The sequence below is a fragment of the Gopherus flavomarginatus genome, chromosome 5 (assembly GCF_025201925.1).
Source record: "Gopherus flavomarginatus isolate rGopFla2 chromosome 5, rGopFla2.mat.asm, whole genome shotgun sequence".
NCBI classification, from domain to species: domain Eukaryota; kingdom Metazoa; phylum Chordata; order Testudines; family Testudinidae; genus Gopherus; species Gopherus flavomarginatus.
In genome coordinates, this window is record NC_066621.1 from 94816743 (window position 1) to 94826989 (window position 10247).

The 10247-nt window shown below is 45.6% G+C and overlaps 1 protein-coding gene across 1 annotated transcript in view; it reads left to right on the forward strand.

Moving 5' to 3' along the window:
* PAPLN (papilin, proteoglycan like sulfated glycoprotein) overlaps positions 1-6739 on the forward strand; it is a 65657-nt gene extending 58918 nt beyond the window's left edge. Inside the window, exons 24-28 of the mRNA XM_050957125.1 lie at positions 2421-2558; positions 3270-3397; positions 3945-4053; positions 5388-5563; positions 6421-6739. Coding sequence (XP_050813082.1) covers positions 2421-2558; positions 3270-3397; positions 3945-4053; positions 5388-5563; positions 6421-6581 — 712 coding nt within the window. The 3' untranslated portion in view covers positions 6582-6739. The remainder of the gene's footprint in view (positions 1-2420; positions 2559-3269; positions 3398-3944; positions 4054-5387; positions 5564-6420) is intronic.
* The last annotated feature ends 3508 nt before the right edge of the window (positions 6740-10247 follow it).

The window sequence follows — 10247 nt, forward strand, 5'->3', positions numbered from 1 at the left end:
CGCTCGTAGCCATGCAAGCATAGCACTACCGCGCCCGCCCCCCTCCCCTCCGTCCCAAAGCTCTTTCCCTTGTGCCCCAATGTCAGCTCAAAACCCCCTTCCCCAGCATCCAGGTTCTTACCACCAGCTGCCTCCAACACCTGTATGTTCACCAACCAGCCCTGAGAACTGTGACCCTTACCCTCTGCACTCAACCCCCATCACCATGCAGTACAGCCATCCTGAAGTGCAGCAGTCATTGCACAGCACTCCAGACAGGACATATTCAAACCTGTGACTGTACAGTTCCCCACCCCACCCCCCTGCCCTTTTAGGTTCCCAAAAAGTTGTGTGTCTGTCAATAAATAAATTTTCTTTTCAATAAATGAATTCTTGGCTTTGAAACAGTCTTTATTATTGCAGAAAGACAAAGATTCTTTCCTGGGCTAAAGTAACAGGCACTGCAAATCAGCTTAGGAAACACAGATTTCTAACAACATTATAACCACTGCACTTCACTCCCATGCAAGGCACCAAACATTACTGTTGGTGTTCAGCTTCAAATTCCTCCCTCAAGGCATCCCTAATCCTTGCAGCCCTGTGCTGGGCCTCTCTAGTAGCCCTACTCTCTGGCTGTGCAAATTCAGACTCCAGGCGTTGAACCTCGGAGGTCCATGCCTGACTGAATCTTTCAACCCTCCCTTCACAAATATTATGGAGGGTACAGCATGTGGATATAACTGCAGGGATGCTGCTTTCCCCCAAGTCTAGCTTCCATACAGAGATCGCCAGCGCCCCTTTAAATGGCCAAAAGCACACTCCACAGTCATTTGGCACCGGCTCAGCCTGTAGTTGAACCAGTCCTTGCTCCTGCCAAGGTTCCCTGTATATGGTTTCATGAGCCGAGGCATTAATGGGTAAGCGGGGTCTCCAAGGATCACAATGGGCATTTCGACGTCCCCTACCATGATCTTCTGGTCTGGGAAAAAAGTCCTGGCCTGCAGCTTCCTGAAGAGGCCAGTGTTCCAAAAGATGCATGCATCATACACCTTTCCGGGCCAGCCTGTGTTAATGTCAATGAAACACCCACGGTGATCCACAAGCGCTTGGAGAATCATGGAGAAATACCCCTTCTGATTAACGTACTCGGATGCTAGGTGGGGGTGGTGCCCGAATAGGAATATGCGTCCCACCTATCGCCCCTCCACAGTTAGGGAAACCCAAAACCATCCACAATGTCCTGCACATTCCCCAGAGTCACAGTTCTTCTTAGCAGGGTGCGATTAATGGCCCTGCAAACTTGCATCAACACGATTCCAACGGTCAACTTTCCCACTCCAAACTGGTTCCTGACCGATTGGTAGCTGTCTGGAGTTGCCAGCTTCCAGATTGCACTAGCCCCCCGCTTCTCCACTGGCAGGGCAGCTCTCAATCTCATGTCCTTGCGCCGCCGGGTGGGGGCAAGCTCAGCACGCAGTCCCATGAAAGTGGCTTTTCTCATCCGAAAGTTCTGCAGCCACTGCGCGTCATCCCAGACTTCCATGATGATGTGAGTCCCACCACTCAGTGCGTGTTTCCCGAGCTCAAAAGCGGCGTTCCATGGTGCTGAGCATTTCCGTGGATGCGACAAGCAATTTCGTGTCGTATGCGTCATGCGACTCACTATCATCGTCAAACTCCTCATTACTTTGGATCTTAAGGAATAGCTCAAATGCCAAACGTGATGTGCTGGTGAGACTCGTCAGCAGTTCGGGCTCCATTTCCCACAAAAATCGTTGAGGGTGCCAAACGTGAACAGAAAAACAGGGATTGCTGGGATGTGAAGCGATGAATCACAGGGTGTTGGGACAGGAAGCAGAATGACCCGCACCCTCCGCCTGCTTCCCACAACCCGTGGCGCCAGAATGGGAAGAGGTGCTCTGTGGGCTAGCTGCCCATAATGCACCACTCCCAACACCGCTGCAAATGTGGCCACACTGCAGTGCTGGTAGCTGTCAGTGTGGCCACACTGCAGCGCTTTCCCTACACAGCTGTACGAAGACAGCGTTAACTCCCAGCGCTGCACACCTGCAAGTGTAGCCAAACCCTCAGAGTGACCTCTTGAGTTGACTAAAGCCTTATGAAAACTGACATTTTCTAGTCCGACAGCCAAAGGAATGCTTAGGAGGATGTGTATGTAGGTCTGCAGTCTCCCAAGCTTTAATGTGGAGACAATCCATTTCAGCAAGTCACACTCAACCTCAGTTTAACCAAGAGCCAGCTATTTTTTCCAGAGGGAGAGGAGGTCGGGAGCATCAAGATTCTGAGGAGAATGTAGAGGTTCTCATTTCCTCCCCAGGGGGACAAAAAAAGCATGTAATACAACAAAGCTGGATTGATTTGCAAATACTGAACTAGGCTGTCGCTGTATTTCTCTGTGTTTGTGGGGACCTGTATTGCAGATTAATAATGGATAAGAATGATCCTTCGGTGGTGGATGCGAACATTGGAGAGCGAGTCAGACTGCCCTGCAGAGTAGAAGCCTCACCTGCTTTAACTATAGAGTGGCAGAAGGATGCGCAGCCTGTTTCCTCTTCCAGGTGAGTTCATGTGGCTGTGTTGTCATCACAGGCAGCCCTTGCACATGCCAGTGCTGGGACTCCTGGCAGATAATGTATTCTCTACCTGAGAGAATCAAGGCTCTGGAGGCAGGCCTTGCACTGGTTTATAACGATTATGCCATCCAATCAGGGAACAGAAACAATACCATGTGATTTTAGGTGGCATGGCCCACCGTTTAAACTGTGAACATCATTCTGAAGTGAATAGCTGTGGTGAATAATTCACCAGTGATCCAGAGGCTGAAATTTATTCATATGCAAGATTGCCACATGTTGTCATTTGATCAACAAAATTAGTGTAAAAAAAAATCACATTCTGTGGAGAATTCACAGAGAAAGGGGATAAATTTACCTGGTAAGTACAAGGTATTAGAACATTTAAGGGGAACATCAAACGTTACTGAGGTCACCTTGTAGTAGCTTTCCCCCAGAGGGTGGATCTGAGCATTCTCTGAAGATCACAGCACTAAGATATATTTTTGTGTAATGGCTGAGTGATTTGGTGGCACAGTTCCCCTTATTGCTAATTGGTGTATCAGCCCACTTAAATCTTTGTGTTGCTGCTGAATGTTTGCCCAGAGGGTGTTAGCAGAAAAGTTGCTTAAGACCTCACCTGCAGAGCTGCTGCTAACACCATGACCGCAGACTCCCTCCCCAAAACTCAGGGAAATTTGTGGCTTTTGTCCCCAGGCACAGGCAGCAGTCAGATGGTGCCCTGGTGATCAGTCGTGTTGGCTCTGAAGATGCTGGCTTCTACACCTGCATCGCTTCGAATGGCCGTGACCAGAATCAACGGCTGGTCCAGCTTCGGACTCTAGGTATCAAAAGGAGGAAAACGCCCCATTGTATTTTTAGATTATTAAAAGAAGGGAGAGGGAAAGAGTGTAGAGTACCGCAGCTGAAGTCATGGATTTGGCCTCTATAGACTCTACCCTGTGTTAGTCATATCACATTCAGGACTAGGCTAGGAGTAAAGGGGTAGTTATATTGACTGCTTTGCCAATGGCTGTAAAGTCCATATGTGACTAGAGTAGCTGTAGCTACGGTGTGTAATTATGCTGCTGCTGAGTTCTGAGAAGAGCTGCTGACTGTAGCTTCACAGCTGTACCCTAGTGGTTCATTGAAAGGATGGTAGTATGGACAAGATTTCAGCAGGGGTGCAGAAGAGAAATCAAGGGGATTCCCCTTCTCCACCCCTGTCCCACAGGCTAGTGCCCAGCTGGAGGAACAAAGCTGGCTGAGGGCTCAGGAGCCTGCCCAAGTGTTGGTTGAGCATTTAAAGCCACAGTGGAAAGACTTTTGATCCTACCATCAGTGGCAATATAGAAGGGTCTTCCTGCTATTGATGATCTTCCCCCTGCCCAGGAGAGCTGAGGATCACGGGTCTGCTGCCAAGCCTCACTGTGTCTGAGGGAGACAATGCCCAGCTCCAGTGCATGGTGGCAGGCAACAATGTGAACGTAAGATGGTCAAGGTGAGCAGTACAACCCTTGGTAACAGTATTTCCTGTCCCCCTTTCCTCCCTGAATGGTATCATTTATCCCCCACTCTAGGCAGCGTCCAGAACCTCTATGAAATATTAACACAGGGCAGCCAACCAGGCTCTCAGAGCCTCCTGCTATATCTCATACCCCTGTGATTGAGCCTTCCCCAAAGTAGGACAGGAACATCCTGCAACACATCCAGGCTCTGGTGAGCCATGGAAGAAGGCAGATTCTAGAGCTAAGGACCGGTTGCAGAGAAGTTCAGAACCCGGCTAGATTGAAAGACTCTATGATGGATAATAGTGATGTTTACCTCAACAAGAAGTAGAGGCTGACGAACTGAGAGTTTTTGCCAGACCCTTTAACACCTTAATGTCCAGTAAGTCTCCTAGCTCCACTGGAAGGAGCCATTCCATGCCCCATCTTCCTCCATTCATGCCCCTCCTAATTATGGGCAGGGAAGAATTAAAGATCAGTTAAACAGGGAAAAACATTCTTCCCGCTTTTTTTTTTTGCTACTTTACAAGGTGCATTTGAAAAAATAAATTTTTGTGTTTTTTTTCTGCTTAAAAGCCAGTATCACTGTGCTGGTGTTCTTGGTGGAGGACCTAGAGAAGTGGCATGGCCATGAGCTTGGTCCTTAATTGAAGGGGCAGGGCTCTTGAATCTATAACAAAGATTTTCTTCCATGCGTGTTAGGTATTTGAATTAACTAAACAAGAAACAGTGTTGAAGTCTGAATAAAACACCCTTTTCAGTGAATCGGGTTTCATTTAGTTTGTAACTGAGTTTGTAACTCTACTATTCTCCAGTCCAGCATAGCGTATTCCAGGAGAAACAGCTTAGCCAATATCTGACTTTGTGCTTGTTTTCTACAGTAGAGGCTTTTGGATCACCTTGAAAAAGGGGCCAATACCCCAATCTTCTACCCCCTTTACTGGCCACCTTTAAGGCCAGCTGCCTGGGTCTCATGCTCAGAAGGAGCCTTGAGAGTATGAGATAGCAAGCTGCAGGTACCACAGCTGATCACTGCTAGCCAACCACTTAATGCCATTTGAGAATGGAGAGAAGCAGAGGTTTTACGGAGTATGCTGCTGTCTCCTCCTCACTTTGGTGGATTTAGGCTTTAAATATACCCATAATTATAGGGCCCCTGGCATGGCAGAAGAAGTGTTTACCTTAATTCGCTATCTTAGCTTTTCAAAAGAAAAGATTACAGGGATTCTATCATTCACCTGAAAAATTAGTCAGTTCATGTGCCAAAGGAAGCTTAGGCCCTCAAACTCTTATTATAGTAACTGGCAGAATGGGCTTCCCACTACAGGAATGGAGTTCCAATGCGAGCAGATGGTTACCGCATCCACCTGTCACAGGATGGAAGCCTGATTATAAACAATGCTCAGGCCAGTGATGAGGGATCCTACACATGCAATGCCTACAGGGGGAGCAACTCTGTCAGTGCCAGCTCTGAGGTGAAAGTGATCAAGAGCAGGCCTGAAGGTAAGACCAGTTCTTCCCCTCTTCTCCCCCAAAACATCACCAGGCCTTGTGTGGTTGCTGTCTGGATTCATTAATATATTATTGTTCCATTTATAGGCCTGTTTTACTTTGAAAGAGACTGATAACAACAGTTTGGGTACCTTAGAAAAAGCTATTTGTTCACTTCCCTTTGCAGCCCTCCGATCAGGGTTCTGTGCTGGCCCATCACCCACCTCTCCCTCCCCTAACTGCTCTGAAAGGGGGGGAAGGCAGCAGGACTGTAGGTTCTGTTCCAAACTTTGCCACCAGTTTGCTGCTGAACTCACATCAGACCTGAGCATCAGTTCCCCCAGCTGTGAAACAAGGTTGATTAATTTCAGGAGGGAACTGGGAGGCTTAAATCATTAATGCCAAAATGTTCAACTTGGGCAACTAGAAGTTGGCTCTGAAATCCATATTCAGGCATCTATACATGACATGCCTGATTTTCAGGAGGTGCTGAGCACCCACAACTCCCTGTGCTTCTGGTGGGAGCTGCAGGTGCTCAGCAAACCAGGCCACCTACTTTGGTATCTAACTTTTGATTTCTAGAGCCCAACTGAACAGTTTTGGAAGGTAGCGAAGACCTGCTTACAGTGTCAGCATGGGGAAGGCAGGAATATGCTCTCTAAGTGCTTATGGTGTTTAAAGACTAATTAAATCCTGACTCTAGCCAAAGCTCAGTTTATGTGCCAGGACCTAATTATGCATTTAGAAATATAAATGTGTTTGTCAGAAATTATGCTATTAATGTGAGGCACTAAACAGGTACTGATGCTCTCTCCTTCTCCTCCCCCATTTTACCTGTCATTCTCCTCCTGCCATTTGTTTTGCTGCAGCTGTGAACCTGAACAGCGAGTGTGTTGACCAGCCACACCTTGCCAATTGTGATCTGATCTTGCAGGCCCAGCTCTGCACTAATGAGTATTACTCCAGCTTCTGCTGTGCCAGCTGTTCTCAGTACCAACCCCAGGCCAACCCTTCTCACCACCAGGGATGAGAATCAGCTCTAGCCCAGCTCCCAAGAGAAGGCAGCCTAGGACGATTACTGGACAGAAACAGGGACTTTGTCCTTTTTACTCCCAAAACAATCTAGGAGCCTCGCTCTGATCATAACTCAGGTGGGCTGTTCTGCCAATATACGAATGCTACTCAGTGTAATTGGGACAGTGGAGCTTCTGCTGCCTCTGAACAAACACATCACATCCCCTTGTTTTTACACATGCTTTGCTGTAACAGCACCTGCCTTCATTCACAGAAGAAATGCTAAGAACCAAAGAATCCTGTTAGGCTTCTCTAAAGTGACAGGCAGTGTGCAAGAGAGGGAGACACACTTCATGCAAGAGAAAGCTTTCCTAAAAACAAAATCTGTGAGCCACATGGAGAAAGACAACTGCCATCCAGCTAATGCCCTGAACAGCGAGGCTGCATAGACAGTGTGGTGGGCACTGAAGGGGCCAGAACATATTACATGTAAACATGGTGTTCCAATCCCATGACAGCCTCCAATGTTTCTCTAAGGCTATTTCTTTCATCTTAACACACTTTACAAACAGAACTCTAGGCACAGGTCATTTCAGCCTCCACTGAAACATGGCCAGTTTTGGGAAGAAACAGATATTACTTAACTGCTTACAGCAACAGGGGCATTTCAGGTGGGCCAAGTCCCTGTACTTTAACCATCCCTGCACTTAGAAAAGCAGGGTCCTGGTTTTTATAATTCATCCAACACCACAGCACCATGATGGGGCTTAGTGCAAACACTACTTTCTGCCAACTGACTCACTAGTGCTTTAGAGCTCTGTCCTTGCTTAACTGCCAGGAGACTACATGTCCTTTAGGACTCCACCCTCTCTGAGCTGTGGAGGAAGTCATTCCATCAGTGTGGTATTACAGGTAAGGAATTCCACTTACAGTGTAAATAAAACAGAAGCATTCATCATTCTGTGACCAACAAAGGATGCCACCACCAAATGCATACACAGGACTGTGAAAGAAAACTGAGGTGCCTTACTTAAGCCAAGACAGGGCAACATCCCAAAACAGAATTACCACCTCCTATGCTAGTGTATTATGTTTAAAGCTTCCTCTAGAGAGTTACAGGCTTATACAGCACCCTCTCCTTGTTCCAATGTGCCTGCTGTAAGTTGAGTGAGTTGGTCAGCTACACCACTACACAGTATATTCCAGCATGTGTAGAGGCCCAACCTACTCAGTGTTACTCAACCTTTGGTATCTTCTTTTTGATTCTATGCTGGGCCCTGAGGCACTGCTATTCCCTCCCATCCAACTGTCCATACTCTGTGCTGCTGAGACCATTTTATTAGCATAAAACCGGCTTTTGGTCAGTTCAATGGTCAATGTGGGTTGTAGTGAATATAGGTGAATGTGTGCTGGGTGCATGCTGAGGTCTAAACTAGTCAATTCACCTAATAATCCATAATTTGCTAGGAAAGAGTCTCTATTTTCTACTCTTTAACAAGGCTGAGCAAAATTTTACTGTAGTGTATCTATCTCCTCCCATGCAGGATACTAAGCAAAATTGGACATTCTTTGCTCCTGTATAAGGCAGCAATGAAGTCTGCATTCTCTTCCTAGCCTTGTTCTGTGACATTAGGCAAATCCAACCTCTTCTCTGCCTCACTTTCTCCATTAGTGAACTAGGGATAGCACCTGCCACACAGGAGTGCTAAGCACTTTAATTCACTCATGTCTGTAAAACACTTTGCTGGTTTGCAGTCAACAAGAAAACATGCAGAGGAATATAAATTAGTGAAATTCAATTCCTAAAGCTCTCAATATTTGCTGGCTGTGCATGTGCTCTACAGAGCAGAAGCAGGAGAATAGCACTAGATGCTAGCCCTGCCCCTTCTGATTTACCATTGCAATGCCCTGAAGCAAACATATAAAGAAAAGTGAATGAAACACAGTTATAGTGATGGAACTTGATCCGAAACTGAGCGATCACCACATTTCCCACAGGCTGAGTTGAGGAGGATTTACCAGTGTAACAATTTCTACAGTATAGTGTTTAAAACACATTAGCAAGAGTCAACCGTTGGTTAAGTTATATGATTTTGTAGCACTTATGTAAGTGGTCAGCTCCTGCAGCACAGGATTGGTGATAAGATCCACTTGAAGTAAAGGCCTTTTTGCTGGTGAAAGCAGCTGATGTCACTGCATCTAGTTTTGATGAAGTGGAGTCAGCTACATGAAGTTGATCATACTCTCTCTTCACTGTGTAAAGATGGATGGTGGTCAGTTTCAGTATAGCTACTTGGAAGCAGCTGTCCAGATTTGATTTTTCAAATACAGTTTTATACTCTGGCTATTTTCAAATGGATTCCTAAATACACCCGTTACTTCACACAGTTTTAAAAAGACATATAACTACCTTACAAAATGAATGAAGATGTCCTTTCCCCTACCCATTTTATTCTCTATTTGAGAAGTATGAGATTTTGCTGAAGCTTTAATTGTATAGTAACCAAATCAGCAGGCTGTTTAATTTTTTGGGCTGTCTCTAGAAATTATGAAGTAAAATATGTTCACTGTTCAGGGAAGAATGTTAGTGCACTGTAGGAAGATCATATTCTGCTTGGACTGACATCAAAGGGTAGGTGTAGCTGTATCAGCCAAATCTGAATGTTGTATTCTCCTTGATTGTGGATATCTACAAGAGGAGTGAAAAGTTACATGCATGACAGTATTTGTATTTGATGCTGCAGAAAAAGCTGGGTCACTGTTTGAGGAATGGGAATGCTCATGGTATTAGACAACGCAAAGACCAGAGTTAATGTTGCACGTCCAGTCTTAAACTCAGCATTGCCTGACTTGAGAGCTTAGCCATGCAACTTTAAAATAACACGATAAACAGACTTAGCAAGTGCTACTTTTTTTTTGTTTCGTGTTAAGAGAAAAGCCAAGTATTGAGGAACATGGCCTAGAGCTAGGGTGGGTCTTACCCCAGGGTCACATCAGGTTGTAGCAGTCACAGAAAGTACCAATTTATTTCAGTGGAAAAATGAAAGCACAAGTTCCCTTTACCTAGCGTTAGTGTTTGAGACAATCTCTCATCATTCAAGATACATATTATTGGATTCAACAGAATGATGGACTTTTTAGAAAGGGAAATAAGAGCCACTGTTGTATTTTGCTTTCCCTGTGCAGAGAGGCTATGCACATTCACCAGCTCCCTTACTGCATCACCACTCACCTTAATAGCATAGGTAGCAGCTTACATATTTGTGGAATATAAAGAACCTCAGAAAAAAATGGAGACTAGTAAGAGCAGCAATTGATTGCTTTCTCCAAGGGCTGCCAGGATCTTCATGTCTTTACATTGGGAAAGAGAAGAAAAGGTGGTTTTTCTCTTAACGACACATCAAGACTAATAGCTTTGGACATAACTGCCATGGAACAGAAGGGTGTCATCACCGCTGAGTCCACAGCATGGAAGCAAATAAGCACCTAAGACATTTACTCTGACATGTCAATCAGTGATGCAAATCAAGGATCTCACCAGGCAGTGAAAAATACTATCAGTCTGATTTTCAAAATACTCAAAACTTCACATTTAAAAGTCAGGTCCAAGAGGTCTAGGTAACCACTTTTAATAGTATGTAGTAAATATGAGAAAAGCAATTTAGCTGTTGAAAGAATCAAT